Genomic DNA, 20,936 nt, shown 5'->3' on the forward strand with positions numbered 1-20,936 from the left:
TATCTTCCTACTTTCTTTAATTCTAGTTTAATTTTTTTTTCTGTAGAGTACTATATATATATATTTAAAAAAACCCATCAAATTAAGGGATTCTTGATACTGAATATTCAAGCAAGAACTTAGAAGCTATACTCACAATAAGTTCAAGGCAGACAGGCCGTGCTGCCAAACAGAGAAACATTAAACCAAAGGAAGGAGGCCTCAGTGATGTCACCTCACCTTCCCACAGATAGGCCTCTCTATGAAAGACAGTTTGAAAATTTGGTCTGGTAGTAAATCGAACTTAATGGTTTAAATAAGAGCATTTGTTGATGACTCTCAATCTGATTCCTATAACCCAACATTTATGTCAGACTGTATACTTGCTATGAAGAAAATGGTAATGTCCAGCTCCAAGGGAATTATTGTTCCATAGTTTGCTGCTGTGTTGAGGTAGACAAAGTGAAGAGTGTTTGAGTTTCCCTTTTTAGCTACGAAACTTGAAAGATGCCTGAGGTGCAGAGTCAGGCTTTGCCTGTCAATCACAAGGTGCCAGGGTCCGCTCTGAGGCTGGGATGCAGGCGTTTGCAGCAGTGCTGCCTGGGATGACATAATGGGTGTTAGCCTGTGGGAAGTGTGCTGGCCCCCTTTATATGAGGTTTACTTTTAATTAGCCTTGAGTTCAGAATTGTTTTCAGTTTAAGATGAGGATACGTGCCTTTTGTACGGCGTAGCAGGTCGGCCATTCACTCAGTGCATCTGAACAGAGTTTGTCCTCTGTCCACACACCAACGTCCTCCATGTCGAGCACACAACCAAGTTTACTATGTAGAAGCTGAGCCACAAAGGTGTCAGAGACGCCTTTCTGAAGACTGCCGAGTGATAAAACTAGAGTCTTCCCTGAGTCCCCAGCCTTTAGCTAGACCACATTCCTTTCAGGCAGGACTGGACAGTGGTCAAGCAGTAGTTTTAGAAATGAAGAGATGGAAGGCCTCCACAAGGGTTCATGATAAAGACTCATGTTTGTGTTGGTTTCAAAGGGAGTACAGCTCCCTGAACATAGCTGCTTTCCAGAAACTCACACATTTCCCTTTGTTCCTTCCTTTCCCTACTCTGGCTGGACTCTGGAGGTAGGGACCAGGCTTGACCATGAAGATACAGACAAGGCCCAAAGGAGTGAGAGAGGTAGAGGACCAGTGCTACTTAGAGGAAAAGCATCCACCATCTGACACACCCACCCTGGACAGAAGCTGCCAGCAGCTGACCGTGAGTCACTTCCGTGTGGACTCCATTGGTGGCATCATGCTAAAGTTTCAACTATTAAGAACATTTATAGAGACGGTAGACCCTGACCATCCATCCTGGGGAGTGAAGGACCAAGACACGACCAGATGCCACATAGCGACTGCCATCTCAGAGCATACTGAACATTGCTTTTCATATCAGATGGGGGCAGGGGTGGAGTAAGAGCATCCTTCCTGAAATGCATGCTGGGAGCTGCCTAGATCTTCAAAGCAGACATTTAGACGACAGACCCCAGTATTCCTAGATACAGAGCAGCCATGTGTCAGAAACCAGCTGATGTGTGGTAGAGATGCATTAGGGAAAGAAATCAGATCGGCATATCCACATGCTATTTCAACCATGCTAAAGAATGCATATAAACAGGCTTCATGCTCAAGCAGACATCTCTGAATTTGGGAATACATAATATCTAGAAACTAGTTTGGAACCTAGACGGTGGATGAGAAGCTAAACTGTGTCTGCTTTCCCGAATTAAAAGTCCTGGGCCTGGTGCCTCAGAATGTGACTGTAAATGGAGGCCAGATCTTTAAAGGGGGATGTAGATAAGTTATGACTGCTTGTGAAAGGTCTTGATCAGTCTGACTGACGTCCTCACAGGAATAGGTCACTGGGATACAGACACACAGAGGAGCATGGCAAGGGATGACAGGGAGGAAATTGGCCAGAGTAAAGTCAGTGGCTTGGAGCAATTGACCCTAACGGAACCTGGAACTTGAATGTGTAGCCTCCATAGCTATAGGAAAACAAATTTATATTGTTTAAGTCACCGAATGGGAGGTTCTTTCTTCTTTCTTTCTTTTAAATGACAGCCCAAACAAGCTAATATAGTGGCCTATTACAAAAGCGGTGCAAGCATTTGGAAAGAGCTGTTACTGGGGCCGGGGCTGTAGTTCAGTGATCAAGCACTTGCCTGGAAAGAGAGCTGTTATTGCCAGCAAGAAGGAAGAAGAAAGGAAAGAAGGCAAGGAAAACATTAGGAAAAGAAGAGAAAACATAAGACATTAACTTCTGCAAACTCTTAGTACACGAGAACTTAGGTTACCTTTACCCTGGAAGACATGCGGACCTCGGTGGGAACACACAGCATAATTGCCTGGTTCAGTATCATACTGACATTAGACTACTAAACCACTCCTCTTCCTGTTAAATGGATGTGCATTCGAAACATTAAACTTTTTCACTCTCCTGCTTAGGAACCAAAAGGCCTAAACTCTCATGAATATGTAAATCAACCCCTCTAAGCACATTATTAATTATTTGGAAGACAGCTGGAGGTCACCAGCTCACACCAATTTCTATGCTTGAAGTCTCATTAACACAAGACATCACACAGTGAGAGAGAATAAAGTTTATCATGGCTACTAAATGTGTGTGTGTGTGTGTGTGTGTGTGAGTATAATGTGAATATATACACAACAACATTCAGCACTGAATACAGAACCACAAAGTCCTGAATATATGCATGTATATGCCTCTGCATATGCCTATGCCTACACACACACACACACACACAAATATGTATGTATGCCTTCAGGTGATGATCTAAACCATGGGATGAGCTGCCAGGGGATGTTCTAAGGACTGAAGGTAAAGCAGTTGACAGCCACACATAAAATGCTGACAGGCACGAAGGGCACGCAATGCAGCTGTGAGCCAGGCTTCTTAAACGTCATCAGCAGAAGACACTAATCACAGTGTGGTGCTCCCGTTAGCCACATGATGCGTTGCTGTCTCCACAAACATTTGCATTTTTATTTCTGGTTGTCTGCTCAGATTTTCAGTGACAACTGAGATAAGAGGAGAGGCGCACACAAAGCCAGCGTCTGGTGCAATTAATAACACGGATACAATACAACTATGAATGAAGTCCCTGCATGTTGCAGCAGTGTGCACATCACGACTCAGCTGCTGTGAATGATCGTCGGGGGAAGGCAGTTTGGTAAAACCTATCCAGGTTCAAGCTGATAGGTTAAAGCTAGTGTGTCGCTGTGTTAATTAGGTTATGCACATAGGTGGTGATCGGGAGAGAGATTGTGGAATGATCCCCAAGCAGGAAGAAGGAAGACATGGCTGGAGAGGTCACATGGAGACATTGAGCTACAGGTAATTTTTCTTCTCTCAGTCTTGGGGTGGCTGCCAATGCTTCTCATCACCATTCCTGGTCTTACTATATAGACTCCTGTTTGAGGCATGTGACTTGCCCTACATTTCAGGCTATCTAAGACCACTTAAAATGATTGGCTCAAAGGTCAGTTAATACCTACTGACTGCTGCTGCAATCCTTCTGGCTTGAGAAGAGTTGTCTCTACAGTGATAATGCCCACTGCAGATATTCAAAGTTGCACTTGAGTCACAAAGCCAAAGTGGTAGAAAGGGATTTGGATACATTAACGAACAGAAGTGCCTAAAATCAGGCATTTTGAACGAATCAGTCCTGCACCTATCATGAACTCCTACGGGCACCTGCCAGATCACTCCAGATAAGTGCCGGACTTATACCTGGAAAACAGTTTACTGCTATCCTCATGCAGCTAAGAAGAGCAGTCTCCTGACGAGTGCTTGCTTTTAGCACAGTGCAGTGGCACACACCTTTAATCCCAGCATCCTAGAAGCAGGGGTGGGTAGATCTCTTTGAGTTCGAGGCCAGCCTGGACTACATAGTGAGTTCCATGACAGCCGGGGCTACGCAGAAGGATCCTGCCTCAAGGGCAAAACAAACGATGAGAAAAGAATGCTTAATTTTAGTGGCAGGAGATATGAAGCAGTAAGAAAGATGAACAATGACAAAAAAAAGGGGTTTGGAACACAGATATTCAAGCAAATTGAGACTCAGCCATCTTCACAGAGGAGCAGAGACTTCGAGCCTTTGTAACTCACTAAAGACAGGTACATGCCTCAAATGAACGTAAGAGCCCTCCTGGAGCCTCTAAGATAGGATTTCTATAAAGGCAGCAATTGCAGAGCCAGATGGATGGCCAGATAGGCACGGCCTTGTTCATCTAGCTGAATGAGCTCCAGGACGACATCACTTTTGCCCTACATCTCTGTTTCTGGTCCTTGTCTTGTGTACCAGTCACTCCTTGTAATGAAGTGACTTGATGGAGTATCGCTTCTGTCGCAGGCAGGGAGAGGAATGCGGGGAAAACCACGCGATAAATTGTGCTTTTTCCACCAGACTCTGCACCCAGGCTGAGACTGCTCTGCTCGCGGGCCTATTTGGGCTTCCTCCTAATGCACACTGATTCCATCTCTCAACCCACCTCCCCAGGCATGAGTGTATGCTGTGGGCTTATTGGTATCCCTGGGTCTAGACTGTGGCGTAGGAAATATGGGAAGTGATATAATCCATTGCTTGGCTCCTGCCCCATCTGCATGGCTAATAGCCGCACTCCTATGCCAACTGCCCCAGCCCCTGACTCGTCTGAGTGACCCTTGGCAGTGCTCCCATGCTAACTGCCCCATGACTTAGTAGGCCTTTGGAAGCCACGGAGAGCAAACCATGAGACAGCAGAAAGAAGCCCCCGGACTCTGAGTAACATCGTAGAGTAGAGGCCCACAGCAACCCACATGTCACTGTGGAAGAAAACTTCGGCTGTGCCAAGCCGTCGAGTTTCCGGGGTAGCTTTAGTTGTGGAAGGTAGAGTAAACCCTCATTTATACTCTTCCAGGATTCTAAATGGAAAGAAGACCACCAAAACTGCTAAGTTCCTCAACAGAAAAAACAGGAAGGGTAGCAATTGAGAAACTTAGAATCTTTGGCTTAATTCCGAGGCAGAAAGAATACTTACTGGCTTTGGTCAAAGAGAAGAGAAATTAAAAAAAAAAAAAAGATAGTTTGTTGGTTGGCGAATTGCCCTAATTTTCCAGTGTGGTTTTAGTAGTTGTGTTGATTTCGTCCCTTGTGTCTGTCTATGTGGGATACCATCATTTAAAAGCCAGAAAACCGGGTGGTGGTGGTGCACGCTTGTAATACCAGCACTCTGGGAGGCAGAGGCAGGTGGATTTCTGAGTTCGAGGCCAGCCTGGTCTACAGAGTGAGTTCCAGGACAGCCAGGGCTACACAGAGAAACCTTGCCTTGAAAAAAAACAAATCAAAATAAATAAATAAATAAATAAATAAATAAATAAATAAATAAATAAATAAAAAACAAAAATAAAAGCCAGAAAACAATTCTTTATTTTATACACGTGTTTAACATCCTCATGGGCTGTCTGAACCCAGGTCTCTTCATCTCTGCAGGCCTCAGTATTATCTCAGCATCTTGAAAGGACCAGAAACATCTGTCCCATGCTGCGAGGCTGTGGGCAAAGACTCTGAGGAGCCCGGTGGACTGTGGAGACTGGATGTGGTGGTCGGGTCTTCCTTGCAATACGGCTTTTTCCTCCAGGGCTGACATGACCATCCTATTGCCATTTTGAGGTAGAGAGTCCTTGGCCCATGGTAACCTTGGCAACTGAATGAATGGGCTAATACAGTGATAGTCTTGGTCTACAATGGTGGTAGAAGGGCTGCTGACAGTCTCTCTAGAGGGTGAAGCAGAAGGCCATAGGAGTCCAGCTACATTCCCTCGGACTGTCCACTAGGGACAAGTGGTGATGGGAAATTCTAGCATGTTCAGGAAGAGGAAGGTTTATTGAAGGAGAGGCTCCATAACAGAGTTTCCTTGAGGTTGTCTTCCATGATAGGATTGATTCATAAAGAATGGCTGTTTGGGGGCAACCCACGTTTCTATAAAAGCCCCCCCCCCATGCTCAGTACAAAATCCCAACAGACTCATTGGTTCACGAGGTCAGACTTCCGTGGACTCTGTCCTTTGACCTGTCGTCTGTGCTCTATCGTGAACAGATGTTGGTTTGCATCTCCCCAGGACAAGTTCACATAACAATCTTCATGTCACTTTGGGGGTGGGGACTGAGAAACACATTGACGTGAATATTTCTAGAGAGGATGAATGAAGGAGAAGGAAGGGCTTTGAAAGTAGACTCCATAGTAGAAGGGGGCTGGGCCCCAGAGGGAGTGGAAGCCGTAGGACTCTATACGCCTGTACAGCACAGCAATGCTCTCCGCCACTCTGACAGGAGCACACTCACTCCGCCATGCCCTGCCCTGACTAACTGTGAAAACAAGACCCTTGTTTTATTATGACAAAATTGAGATCAATCAAAGTCAAACAGTTTGAAACACACCATTCTGCAGAAAAGGAGGGACATCAGCACAGAGAAAAGGCAAAATGGCTGTTGTGGCGTTTTGGTGTGAGATGGAGGTTTCAAAAGTCCCTGACTGTAAGAAGTACCTGCCCTCTTTTCCCCAGAAAAAGAGGCACTTTGGGGAGTTATAGACCTTGAGCCTACCCAGCAAAGCCCCTTCCTGAATCCTCAGCCTGTTAGTTCAGGGCTCAGTCTTATCTAACCACCTCTCTGGAGCTTCAGACTGGCCTTCTTCTAAGGGAGGGCTCAGCTACACAGGGCACTGCTTGCCGCTGTCTACCTCCCAGAGCTCTGAGACTGGCAGGGGCAAAGGGCCTCGAGCCTCCCGCTTATCTGTGACTCTGTGATGAGCTCCGAGCGTACCTCAGACTGAAACCGGGCCAGAGCGCTCATTTCTTATGGGACTGACAATTCTGAAACTCGGAGAGAAATAAATCCTTCCTCAAGTGGCTTCTGTTGGGTAATTTGTCATTGTGATGAGAAGCCTGAATGTACAAGCTTATGCAAAGCGACCTAGGACCAGGAAAGCAGAAGGCAACCATACAAGAGAGCCACCCCAACCCAGATACACTTGCTAACCATGCCAATGTCCGGGGCATGCCATTGGCAGGGTGGAAGCCATTCCGACGGAACCCAGGGGCATGAGAAACCTGTACTGCCATTTGGGCTCAGGATGAATGAGTTAGGGTGTGCTGCTCACAGCTCACAGCCTTCACCACATGAGTTCTAAAATAAATCTGCCCCAAAGCAGAAGCTCTACCGGCGTAATGAGGGTTCAGTCTCGAGAATACACGGAGAAGGTCTATTGACATTTCAAAGTAGTTCCCAGCATGCAATGTTAATAACTGGCACAACGGATGCTTCAAAAAGCGCTGTGCAGTTTCCCTGAAAGCCCCTATTTTTTTATGTAAAATGTTGTCACACATTCTGGAAATGGGCTGTTTGGCCCACATTTGAGATTGTCATTTTTAACTTTGGGAATTCTTCCTGCATGTCCTGTGCTGGCTTACATATCAAAGACTGAGGGACAAGGCAGGCCCGGGCAGGAGCCTTTACATCCACGTTCGCATGGCCTGTAGTATATACTACACGCTGGTGCCTTCCCTGAGAGTCCATCAGTTGCTTATCTTCAAGCATGGTCTGGGCATGGGAAGCTGTGAAGAACCCTGTGACTGCGATGGGCATCTGGGTTTGCAAATCGGTACGAGTAAGAAGCTAGGCATTGGAACAGTAGCCGCATGCATGGATTTCGGGACCACATACACAGGGCTAAAGTCTCAGTCCCATTAGCTTCCAGTGTGACAGAAACCGCAGTGCCTGTGATTGTTAAGCATCACTGTCTACACGACTGCATCAGTTATCAGCATGGAAGCTAAGAAGGACCTGGTGCATCCGCAATGGTGTTTGCAGAAAGGTAAGGCGTGAAGACCTGTTCCATGGATTGGGGACCTCAATACGAAGGAGAGAGAAAGCTGTATCACTCTTGTTCACCACTCTTAGCTTCCTGATTACAGGTGTAAGATGACCAGTTGCCTCAAGAGACTGCTTCCATGTCTTCTCACCCTGGTAGACTGTTTCCTCTAATTGTGAACCCCAAGTAAACATTTCATTCCTTAAGTTGCTAAAAAATAGGGGTATTTTGGATGTAGCAACAGAAAATGTTAACTTGTCCGCATCCTAGCAGGGTGACTCAAATAATCCTAGGTATCCAAAAATGTTTCAGCCTTTGTGTGGAGCACTGAGCCGATTTACAGAACCAATTCGCCAGTGAAGTGTCTCTAAAGCCAGCCAAGTTAATGAGCAGAAAGAGAAAATAACAATACTAAGGATTCAGGTGATACTGTCCCTAGCAAAGTTCCCTTGACGGAGTGTGTAGTCTACCTTTGATGGGGTGGTGACTGAGGAACCGTCACACTGGACGAGAGAGCTTAAAAACCAAGCACGTTGTCTCACTCGAGCAGCTGATTTTTGAGAAATGAGAAAACATCTAGTGGCACCTGAGTCCCTTTCACACAATGTGGGAAAACACGCACATCAAATAGCATCAAAGTCAAGTTTTTGTTTTTTAAAGTGAACATAATCCAGTCACAGATGCTGCTGCTAAGCGAGTTAAGTCTTTCCGAGGAGGAGGAGGTTTTGGAGAGACATGTGGGAACACGCACGGAAACGCTGCTGAGGAGACGAAGCGCCGGGCACTTGAATGGTCTGTGTAGAGTGGAGAGCTTGCTCATAGCTGAGTGACGGGGGTCCTGCTGTGGGCTCCGCAGGCTTGTGGCTATCTGCCTCACACTTTCTCGAGAGTGAGACAGACAAACATGAGGCTTGCTAAATGTGATAGGGAACTAGTGCCGGGGCAGGCTGGGTGGGTGGGTGGGTTCTCCACAGAAGGAAGACATTTTTCACAAGGAAAACAAGTTTCTGAGTACCATGTTTAAATCGCTGGCAAGGGAGAAGGGTACAACAATATGAAAGAAGAAAATGGGGCAGAGAATTTGGAGTTCATTAATGCCGGCCTTACTCTCCATTGAAACAAGCAAACAAGCTCCAGGGTTCACGGCTCCAAGCCCCCCTCTACCTCATTGGCATACTTAGTTAAAATTGAAATTAGGTAATTTTCGAGCAGGCATTTAGAACACAATTGGAGACTACAGAACAGAGCTCAGGGCGGTAGGTTGTCCGGGCCAGAGCTTTCCCTGGTGCAATTCTTCGATATCTGTGACCAAGAGTTAGCTAACCTAAGGCTAATTTAAATGGATTCTTAGAAAAAAGAAATAGCAGTGATCTAACTTTGCACATCGCTGCTGTGATGATATTGGGCCATCAGCATCATGCTTTGTCGAAAACACCTCATAAAGTACATTCACGCAACCTGCCTCTCAGTTTACAAAATGACGGAGAGACAGAGATGAATATAGAAGCATGAAAAAGAGTTGAAATTAGGAAACAGTAGAACCGCAGGATACGTTCACTTGTCAAATACGTGATTAGGAAAAATATCCCCAACCTCTGGGAAGGTGCAGAAGGTCTCTCTGTACCTTCTGGGAGAGGACGTGGGAAACGGAAATAAATAAACACATGCTCTACTTTCGAACCATTTGCACAGCAACCCCTTAAGCAATAAATTCTTTACGAGGAATTTATTTCAGGGATAATCTGAGAGAAGTAGGAAAGTCTGTGCCCACACTAGCCAGCTAGTCAGAACGATGTTTGCAATAAAAAAGAGAGAAAACCAGTGTCCCGCAATAGAGAGGACGAGAGCATCGGCACACAACAGAATCCGGTGAGGTTACATTTGGAAGACTGGAGGGAGTACATCTTGTTCAGGAGCGATTGCTATGACATACCGGTGCACTGTCGAGGGGAAAGACGAGGTTCTGAAGAAAGTGGGCATGGATAAGGATCCAACTGTCACTCAGTAGGGGGGATTATTATTGTTGTTATTATTGTTATTGCTGAGGGGAAAATGAACACCAGTTGCAATTCAGGTGATTTTCAATAACAACTTCATAACCTGAATCTGAACTGAAGAAGCCCATGTAAACAAATACTGCAATTTGTATTCTAAAAAGGGACTTGTCTGGCTCCTGTTCCCCACCCCAGCCCCGCTAAGAAGAAACCCAGAGGGAAGGAGCACCTCAGGCAAGTGCTCAGACTCTGACCACCAAACACAATTCTCACTTGTGGGAAGCAGAGCTGCCACAGAGACACTGGTTCTAGTCACCACAGAAACGCTGGTCCCAGTCACTGCGCTAGAGTCCTAAGATGCACATACCGCCTGTTGTACCACACGAACAGAAGAGGGTTTCTGGGGTTGGAGCGCTAATTTTGTTCTTTGCTTTTTGTATGTCCATACTTTTCTACAATTAAAGGTTGGCATTTAAGAGATATGCAATAACAGACTCTAAATATATCTTGAGTTATGGAAAAAAGTTTTAAAATGGGAACTTAGAACTATTTCTACAGACATTGATCTTGTGAGGAAAATGATTTACCGATACGAGATGATTTCAGTAATGATGCTGGGGTCAGTGAGATAACTCACTTGAAATCCCCGCAACCCGCATGATGGAGCGAGGGAATTCATGCCTACAAACTATCCTCTGACTTCCACATGGGCATCGTGGCGAATGTGTACTGCTTGACCCCTCCTCAAGTATATGAAACTGGAAGCCCACATATGATTCTCTGGGGTTTCATGCTTTTGTTAAAAATATGGAAACGTGGCATGCGTCAGTGAGTTTTAATCCATGTGTTGATGCACATATATGGAAACAATGATAAAACATCATTTCATCATGAAGTGATTAAAAAAAAAACACTGAAAATTAAACAGCGGGACTTACAGACACGCCACTGTAACTAGCCTATTGTGTTTGGATCTATGTCCCTTAGAGGCATGCGCCTGTTTGCTGTGATTCTAACTAAAGCCAAAAAGAGAAATGACGACAGAGTTAAGGGTCTCGACAGAATGGCACAAGTGTCTAGGTATAATATTCCTATCAGTGGGGAAATGCCAATTTTATTATAGTCGTTATGATATCTGTGTAGGGATCTAGGGATAGATACTACCCATGCTAAATATTTTTTTAAAAAGCCTCAAAATACATCAGTGACTTAATAAAAAAAAAAAGCCAAGAAAATCATAGAAACAAATGAACATTATCTCAGGTATGGCAATGAGTAACATTTGACACAAAAATAACAAAGATGTCCATAAATTGGCCTTTGCCAAAATTATTGGTAAACAGATAAACCATGGGAAGGGATAGATTTTAACAATAGATCATGAAATACAATGTCTAGATATATTAAGCACTTATTTCTTATCATTAATTATTATCATGTATGTTTGTGTATGTATGTATGTGTCATGGCTGAGTGCATACAGGTCAAAGGACAACTTGTAATAGGTTCTTTCTTTCCTTTACAGGTTCTGGGATGGAATTCAAGCTAACAGCTTAAGCAGCAAGCAGCACCCTTACTACTCCCACACAAGAAACCTTTGGTTTGACCGCAAAACACGAATAATCTAGTTTAAAAATGAACAAAGGACTGAGTAGACTTTGTAATGACAAGAAGCACCTGAGAAGATACTCAACATCAAATCCACTGGCTAACGGCCATTCTACCGGAACATCTGGGTGAAACCGCTCTGTATCTGGAGTAGCAAGTCCAGATTTCATCATCCAACCCCACCAACACACTTTCTATCTTGGATGAATAGCATTCATGCTCATTTTCAATGCCTTTAAGCAAAGACGCACAGATTCTAGGGAGACACAGTTCCCAGGAGTTTTGTGTCTTCGGTGAACTAACCACTAATTTTTTTTTACTAGGCAATGACCAGGTCTAGATTTTCAACTCCTGAGCCAGGATAAGGCAGATGCTGAACAGTTTGCATCAGCAACTCTTCTGCGACTGATTAATATTAAGAGGCAAGAAAGAATAAAGGGCTTTTCTTACCCACACACGGCAGGGAGTAGCCAAGCTGAGCGTCGTGGACAAATTGCCGGTCGTTGAGTCTTGTGACACAGTACAAGTGGAAACAGTCCAAACAGATCACATGGCGGTGATTACACTGGAAGACCAGAACGGGGCTCCTGCGCAGACAAAGAAGAAACTTTGATGGAACTTCCAGGGTGGAGAGAATTCTGGAATAACGAAGGTTGCTTTGCACATGCGCTGTGCCCATACTGGGGCTGTGCAACCTCGAACTCACCCATTCCAAGGTCATACCTTAAACATTGGAGGTGTACCGTGAGCTGTATAGAACATTCCTTATGCTACTTTATAAAGTAGTACTTTTTAAAGTTAGTAGGTTTATCAGTCAGTTGTTTAAACATGAGATTAAATATCATCTTTTGCTAGAAGTCTACCCTGATTCCCAATTACCCTGTTCGCTCAGAATACCTAGGAGAAAGCCCTAGGATCTGTTTTCACTGACAAGTCCCTGACAACACGCTGACCACACAGCACACACACATTGACCCTCCTTTCCCACTGTGCCCTCTGTGCGGTGGGTACTGTCTATATTTTACACTGATGTTCCCACAGAAGTGGGCCATTCCCACTGCCTCTTGAACTTAATTATAACAATACATAAAATCACAAGTTGCCAAAGTCAAAAGGAAAATGGCCATCGCCCCAAAGAAGCTATGCCCAATAGCCAGTCCTGTTACCTCAAACAGAAAAAGAAGAATTTAGAAGCAAGAGATTAGCCAGTGGGGTTTTTTCTGTTTGAAGAATTTTATCTCTTCTATCACTATCATCTTATGAAAACACTCAATTTCTCAATGTGTGGCTATAAGATTCTTAATAAATCAATATATACATGTATATATACATTGACATATATGTATGTGTATATATATTTATTAAAAGTTTTGGACTACCTTATATATAGTGATTAGAATGAGAATTGTCCCCCATAGACTCATGTATTTGAACACTTGGTCCTCAGTCGGTGGCACTGTGTGGGGGAGGTTACTGAACCTTTAGGAGGTAGAGCCTTGCTGGAGGAAATTTGTCACTTTGGGTGTGGTCTTTGAGGCTCACTTCATGTTCTCTATCTCACTCTTCCTAATATGTAGACTAAAAATGTGATCAGCCGGCTTTCTGCTCCTGCTTCCCCGCCATGCCTTCCCTGTTATGATGGACTCTATCCCTGTGGAAACCACAAGCCAAATAAACTCTGCTATCCTTGTGTTGTTCCTGGTTACGGTATTCTATCTCAGCAACACAGAAGCAGCTAATATGGTTATAAGAAGAGAAATCTTGCGAAGAGTCACTTCGTTTTGCCAGCAGGTGAACCACGTGCTTGTGTGAAGAAAGGGACAAATTCATTATACTAATCTGAGATCCTTCCTAACTCAGTAATGAAATTACCTTGTGGTCAATTTGGATAAGTCTGTTCATTGCTTAGGCAACGGTGCAATGCAACCATGTCTGTTCACACCCAGTTCTTAGCAGTTATGAGATCTGTGTTTTTTAAGAAGCCTTTTCCCTAGGGGCAAAAATCAAGATTAAACATGAGCATTGTAGCAGGTAATTTCTTAACAACTATGAGGTTTAAATAATTCTGTCATCTCACTTATTTCAAAGCAGAGCTTAACGGCTTAACACAGAAAGTGGGAAAAGAACCCCTGCTGTGTTAATACTGGGTGTGGCCATAAACAGCCTCCTTTCTGAGCACACCTCAGCCCCCTTGGGGGGGTGGTTGACTCCTATTTCTGGATCCTTAGTTAATTGCTCTGAACTTCCAACCCCTTTCCTTCCAGAGACTCTCCTTGTGACCACTTTAAGATATAGCACTTTCTTATCTTTAACTTTTCTTACTGTGCACACATGCACACACACTAAGTGTGATCTTCATAGCAGCTATCTTTTACCATCATCTGTACAGAGAAGAAATGAGAAAGATGCTCTCAACTGATTGTGTCAATGTTAATGCAGACCAACGCTTATACCGCCAACCCACTATCACCACAATTGAACACTTGTGAGAGTGTGTAAAATTTTCTGTAGATAACGAGTCTAAAAGGAGTGCTTACAGGTAACCGGAGAAAGCAAGTAACAATCTGCAAAATCAAACCAATCCACCCAGGCTCTGCCATCCCAGAGTCTCGGCACATAGGTTCATCCTAACATTAAAAAATCTTTATGTGTATATGTGTGCACCTGACATAGGGATGTTCATACTGCATGCCTGAAGGAGCCTGAGAGGGTGAGAAGAGGGCACTGGATCCTGAGTATTGGCGTCATACATGGTTTAATGCTGGGAGCTGAACCTTGGTCCTCTACAGAGCTGTGAGTGCTCTTAACTGTGTAGGCAGCATGCATTTACCACAGTTACTGGTTCTTCTTCAGTTACAATGCAGTCCACAGACATAAGACCATCTACACAATCCACACAACATGTGTTGCTCTTTATTAGTGACATTTTGGTATTGAAAACAGATTAACATGAGATAGAAAGCATACAGGAAGCTATTACAGGAGAACTCTACACACACACACACATTATAGAAGGGTTTAGAGGCCCAAGGTTAGGACCTGAAAGGACATAGCATCCATCCAAAGTAAAAGGGCACATTAATGCCCTATACCTGTGTAGTCTCACAGCAGGAAGCAGGGTGTGGGGAACCTGGAGGACACATATTCTCCTAGGAACCTAGGAAGAATCCTTACAGAGTACAAGAGCCTTAGTGGAAGGGGTTACTGCAGTTGTGAAGGGAACCTCACAGAGTTCCCTCCTCATTCCTTTTGCTCTGCAGGGACAGAGAAGCTCTGTCTAGGGGCCAGTAAGCACATCCTCAGCAGACACCAAGACTTCTAGGACTTTGATCTGGGACCTCTAGAACATTAAGGAATAAATGCCTATTTTTCACTAACTACATGGTTTCTAGTGTTTTGATACGACAGTCCAAATAGAAGAAGGAAGTTTCTGAACATGTGAGGAGAGTTATGTTTTAATGTGTATAAATTTGGGGGAAGTTTGAAAGCATTGAAGACTTCTTGGGGGTAATTTTCAGAAACCTGACTGAGCATTGGAACCAAAAAGATGGATGCCAGTCACATTGTGTGGGACCTGAGGGGCTTATTTCCCATGGGTCTTCTGTTCCTCCCGATGTTCTTCTGTGCCCTTTGATCAAATTATATACAAATGTCACTTGATCAATCTAGAAATGATTTTACCCCACTGAGCCAGGTTACAGAGCAGTTAATTAAAGGTTAAATAAAGTTCTCAATCTTATGTAAAAATAATTGCAAACATGTTATTTGACATTACTGAAGAGTTATTTGCAAGCGACGATTCCCTGTTTTGCTAAGGGAGGGATATGCGGGCCATTTATTCACACACCATTCAGCACAACAGAAGGAGATTCTTCAAGACAAAATCTACGGCAAGACATTCCATGGGTTGGCCATAGCAGGCTATTGTCATGTGGTACTGTCCACTTGGAAACCCTGTTCTTGAGTATATAAAAAAACATTAGTCATGTTTTTTGTATTTATCCGATAATATACACAGTTTAATCCAGTCTTTCTCATGTTTAGTCATTTTCTCATCCCTTCCCCATCTCTTCATCTATCCTGTCCCAGAATGCCATTCGTCCTTTGAACCACAGGCTCTAGTCCCAGATTTTCAGTTCTCAGTGAATGAGATGTGTGGTGAAAAGCAGTGTGCTGGGAACTTGAAGGGATGCTTTGAGAAGTGGTAAGTGTAATGTCTCAAGGATGTACCAGTTTTGTAGAGTAGCTGGGGGAGGCAGAAAAGCATTGTAACATAGGCAGACTACTTTAAGTTTTGTTAGAGTTGTAGAAACATCTCAGCAGGCTCTGTGGTAAGAAGTCTCTATGATGCTTTTGCAAGGCCAGCCCCTCATTCCCGTTCCCTTCCATACTGAATGGGCGGTTGTCCACAAAATAAGAGTCAGCAAAAGACCATATTGTGCCATGCTCCCAGTAATAGATCTGGCTGCTGCTTGCCCTGCCCCGTCCATGTCAGGTTCTGAGGAAGACAAGAATTCCTGGTGGTAGGGACGCTCTAGCAGCTTGATGGAATACTCCAAGTGGCCAGCACAGAGGCCTCTTGACAACAGCATCTATCAAGCAGGTCCTCCAACCTAAGGCAAGCCCAGAGGTGACTCTTGTCATGGCTGGCATCTTGACTATAACTTCGCAGGGTACCCAGGCCAATGATCCTCTGGCCAATTCCTGACCCGTGGGAATTGTACAAAACTAGATCCACTCTGTTCTTCAGCCATTAAGTTGTGGTGTAGTTTGTTTGTTTGTATGTTTGTTTTTACACAGAAATATCCAAGTACTATAGACTCAGTGGAAGAGGAATCCATGCTGAATAGGTCTTAGAGGAAGGTTTAGAAGTTATAAGAGAGTAAGTGGTACTGGATGGAAGATCAGAAATCTCAAGCTGGGCCAGCGAAAGCTTTTGTGGCCAAGAGCAGAGAGTAAGGATCCAGAAGCACTGAGGACCCAGGGCAGATGACATCACTTATCCCTCCATTTGTCCCATGCAGGATACTGTTATGTACACAACTACATACGCTCATATGTAGTGTATGGAATCTATAGTATAATCACCTGAAAAACACAGTCAATTAGAATAAAAAATAAAAACATGTAAGTATGAAATCCTCAAGGAAGTGCAATCATACAAACTTTTCTCGCTTGTGGGAAAGAATCTTTTCATTTAGCTGCCACTTGACCCTTGAAAAGGCATGTGCTGTTTCTACGGTATGTTCAGTTTGGGCAGCAGGCACGTAGATGCTATGCCCCAGTTAGCAATCCTTCAGGTCTCTAGGCAAACTCTCAGCTCATGAAGAACTCCTGGGAATTCCGTAAAGTATTCGATTTGATAAAAACAATTAGAGGAGAGAAAAAGCATCACGTCTAAATAACTGGATTTATTCTTTCAACTGTCATCTTAAATCTTCCCTAGTTAGAGTGGAGGGAAGTGATTGGAGAATGGATGGAGAGAAGAGGGTTTATGGGACATATGGGGAGAGGGGGGGGATCTGGGAAAGAAGAAATCATTTGGAATATAAACAAAGAATATAGAATATATATATATAAAACAGCAAACAACGGAGACATCAGAGGTGTAAAGCAGCTTAGCTAATTTTCTGGATTCGAAGAAATCACCTACTAACTGCCTCAATACACCGCTGACAAAGAAATCTCCATCCCCAGGCCAGTGCACCAAAAAGCTGGAGACGTCTTGTAGGCACACATGTGTTATAGGACTTCATTATTTGAGTTAGCCGAGTGAGCAGTGCTCATCACTGGATCCAGAGCCCCCGATCCAAATACTAATTGATAGGATCAGCATTTGGAAATTAAAATAAGCTTCCACAGTTAAATGGCCTTCAAAATTCCTTCCAGCAGCCAAATTACAAAGCCTAGAGAAAATTCCTTTGCCCATTAGTCTGCTTGGAAACAGAGTCTTATTAAGTCCCTGGCCTACCTAGTCTAGTTTGGCATGTGTGCACAACACACACACACACACACACACACACACACACACACACACACACAGAGCTGACTTGCAGAAGCTACGGTATTTTTGCACAGACAAGGAACCCAGTGCACAAACTCCTCATTTCCACATTTTTTATTCCTTCATTCTGCCAATACTGTGGAACAGCTACTACGCGCCAAGCATTGCTGTTGTGGGCCCAAAGAAGTGAACAGTGATAGCCTATGCCCTCAGCAAGCCATAGTCTTAAAGGGCCGAAGACAAATAAGGGATTCTCATAATGTGGCAGGTGTGGCCAAAAGGATGTGTTTAGAGGTTCCTGGCCCATCTTTGAGATTGGCAGAAAATGTCCTAGGACTGGACATGTTTCGGTGCAAATGGGCCACACATAAAGAAGACATGGAACAACCTTCCTTCCTTCCTTCCTTCCTTCCTTCCTTCCTTCCTTCCTTCCTTCCTTCCTTCCTTCCTTCCTTCCTTCTTTCTTTCTTCCTTCTTTTCTTTCTTTTATTTTTAAATAAAAGATGATAATTAATTAGTATACAAAAGGTTGGTGTGAAGATGTTAGGGATCTTTATCACTGTATTGATCCCTTTACTGCAACAAATACCTGAGATAAACTTATAGAGAAGAAAGTATTTTTAAAAATTAATTATTTACTTATTTTATGTATATGAGTACACTGTCACTGTCTTCAGACACACCAGACAGGGCCATCAGATCCTGTAACAGATGGCTGTGGCAGCCATCATGTGCTTGCTGGGATTTGAACTCAGGACCTCTGGGAGAGCAGTCAGTGTTCTTAACCACTGAGCCATCTCTCTGGCCCAAGAAGAAAGGTTTATTTGGTCTCAAAGTTTTTGAGCTTTAATCCACGGCTGAACAGCTGTGTTGCTTTGTGCTTTTGGTAGCACAATGTAACGTACTGAAGTAACCTGTGATTATGAAACCTGTTGGCCTTGTGCCAATCAGGAAGTGGAAAGAAGGGAAGAGGAAAGGTTCCAATATCCCCATCAGGGGCACATTTCAATTTCCCTACTTCCGGTCACTAGTCTCACCTTTTAACTTCCTCTCACGAGCCCTGACTTATAACATCTGCTGCCTCTTACTTAGCAGCGCCAGGCTGGAGCCCAAGCCTTCAGCAAACAAGCCTTTGGGAAACACTGTATCTAAGCAGAGAACAACCCCCACCTTCCCCAAAGTGCTTTTTCATCTTAAGTCTTTGTTCCGTAATTCTATTTCCCATCTGTGGCACTAAACGTTATAAAGTTGAAGAGAATTTCCAGCCTTGGCATTTGTTCTAAAGTTTGATCTTGTCCTCGATGTCTGTGACACGGCGACCCCTCCCTTGTTAATGTGGAGTTTTATTCCCAAGAAGAAGCTTGCTTTTATATACCCTGTGGCATTTTCTCCTGGCTACCCAGGGGTTTATTTAAAATTCTACCATCAAATTAAGTACGCTGCTGTTGCTATGCTAGCTTGCTCTGTGTGAGCTCAGGAAGAGAGACAGGGTAAGCTCAAGTGGTGACATCCCCCGCCCCCTGATATTTATCTGATAATTCTGAGAGTGCCAACAAAATAGAAACTATGAAATAGCTGATGGGAGACCCCAGGGGACAAGAAAGTGGCGGTCTCTGGAGTAGATGCATTTGGGTTTCCATAGCCTTAACATAATATAACAGCTAGGACCTTGGCACCACCGGGCCAAAGCCCTTATGAGCACCCAGCCAGTCTCTGCTTCCAACACTGAACCCTCACCCCCAGCCCCAGTCCAGTCAGCACGGCTCAGTTCTCACACTGTCCACCATAGCTTTGCTGCTCGGTGGGCCTCTGCCAGGGTGGCCAGGCTCCACTGTCTTTTAATCTCTGCATAAGCTACATCCACCTGTAGACCATGTCTCACCTTCTCCGTTCGCCCACCCTTGGTTCCGCCTCCCACCTGCTGATTTCCCTTTACTGAAATGCTTGTATCTTGAAGGCATTGCCATCATTCTCGGCTTAGCTTTTCACTGTGTCCCTGCCTGCTCTATGAACCAGCCTCTGACTGTCCCGCCTGGACCCCTACCCAGGGATCGTTAAGCCACCAAGTGCTAGTTGCTGCTACTACAGGCAGGAGAGGTCTCTACTGCTCCTGTGGAGGCGGGTCTGGTACCACACAAACAATCTGGGGCAACTAGCCCAGGGCGCTTAATAAAGAATAAAATAGGTGATCGTGCTATTTGTTTCCATCTTACCAAGGTCCTGAGCTCCACATATCACTGTCACCACTGGGCATGGTGAATCTCATTTGCAATCCCAGTTCTAGGTAGGTAGAGAGAGGTAGATTACCCAGGGGACATGGTGGCTGTCACTGGCCAGCCAGCCTGGCCTGGTTTACCTGGCTAGTTCTAGGCCAATAAGAGACCCTGATTTAGATAACCTAGGTTGACAGCATCTGAAGAATGACAGTTTAGGTTGTTTTCAGGCCTCCACACAAATACATGCACATTAACACATACGAGAATGCCTGCACACACATGACAGTGCCCATGTGCATAGACACACACACACTCACAGGAACATAAGCAAAGATGTTGCTTCCATAGTTTCTTTAAGTCATACCCACGGGTCTATATTTTAGGCTTATACAGTACCTCCAGTGTGGTTGTGCTGATGAGATTTGAAATCACTGTCAATAAAAACCCTTTGCCAGATAACAATATGAAGTCTTGGGCATAGAGGGAATTATGCATTATTAATTTCCCTCAGATGGTTTCAATCTTGGAAGAGATTTATCTGATATTAGCATAACTTATGCATTTCTAAATATGACAGCCTGAACTCAAACATGATCCATTTGCTTTTGAAGCGTTGGAATATAAATGTTCCAATGTGACAGCAGATATTAGAAACAATAAAATAAAGATCTTTCCTTTGATAAGATCAAACATAAAGCATGTCTCTTAACCCTATTTAATATTTACTCATTTATGGTAGCATAATTCATTAGCAACACCCCAGCGTTCCTCGCCATGTCTTTTATAGAACCATGCAGACACTTGTAAATAATTGTGACTAGTAGGTAAATCATAATGAGATAACTCTGGGATGTAATGATGAAACTAAAAACTATATTATCTCTGAATGAGAGAGAGAAAAAAACATATCTCATGAGAAATTGTCCTGATGTTTTCTGTGGTTTCCAGTCTTGACTGTCAGCTGGACTGGATGGAGGAACACCTGGGACATTAATAGGGCGTGTCTTTGAGGGCTTTTACACACAGAGCTGACTAAGGGAGAAGGATGCACATGGTGGAGTGTGTGGAATATGAATGGCATAAGAGGAGGAGCCAGCTGGCCCAGGTGTCCTCTTTGATTTCTGGCCCCCGTGATGTGAGATGCTCCACTGTGCTCCACCCTCCTCTCCATGATGAGTTGAATCCCTGAAGTCAGGGAAAAAAGTAAACAC

General features: G+C 44.1%; 1 protein-coding gene across 1 annotated transcript in view; it reads right to left on the reverse strand.

The window, feature by feature from the left end:
- Prkn (parkin RBR E3 ubiquitin protein ligase) overlaps positions 1-20,936 on the reverse strand; it is a 1,193,927-nt gene that overhangs the window by 418,905 nt on the left and 754,086 nt on the right. The window contains exon 7 of the mRNA XM_052169367.1: positions 11,956-12,092. Within this exon, the coding sequence (XP_052025327.1) occupies positions 11,956-12,092 (137 nt within the window). The remainder of the gene's footprint in view (positions 1-11,955; positions 12,093-20,936) is intronic.

This window comes from Apodemus sylvaticus, chromosome 23 (genome assembly GCF_947179515.1).
Source record: "Apodemus sylvaticus chromosome 23, mApoSyl1.1, whole genome shotgun sequence".
In the NCBI taxonomy this organism is placed as follows: Eukaryota; Metazoa; Chordata; class Mammalia; order Rodentia; family Muridae; genus Apodemus; species Apodemus sylvaticus.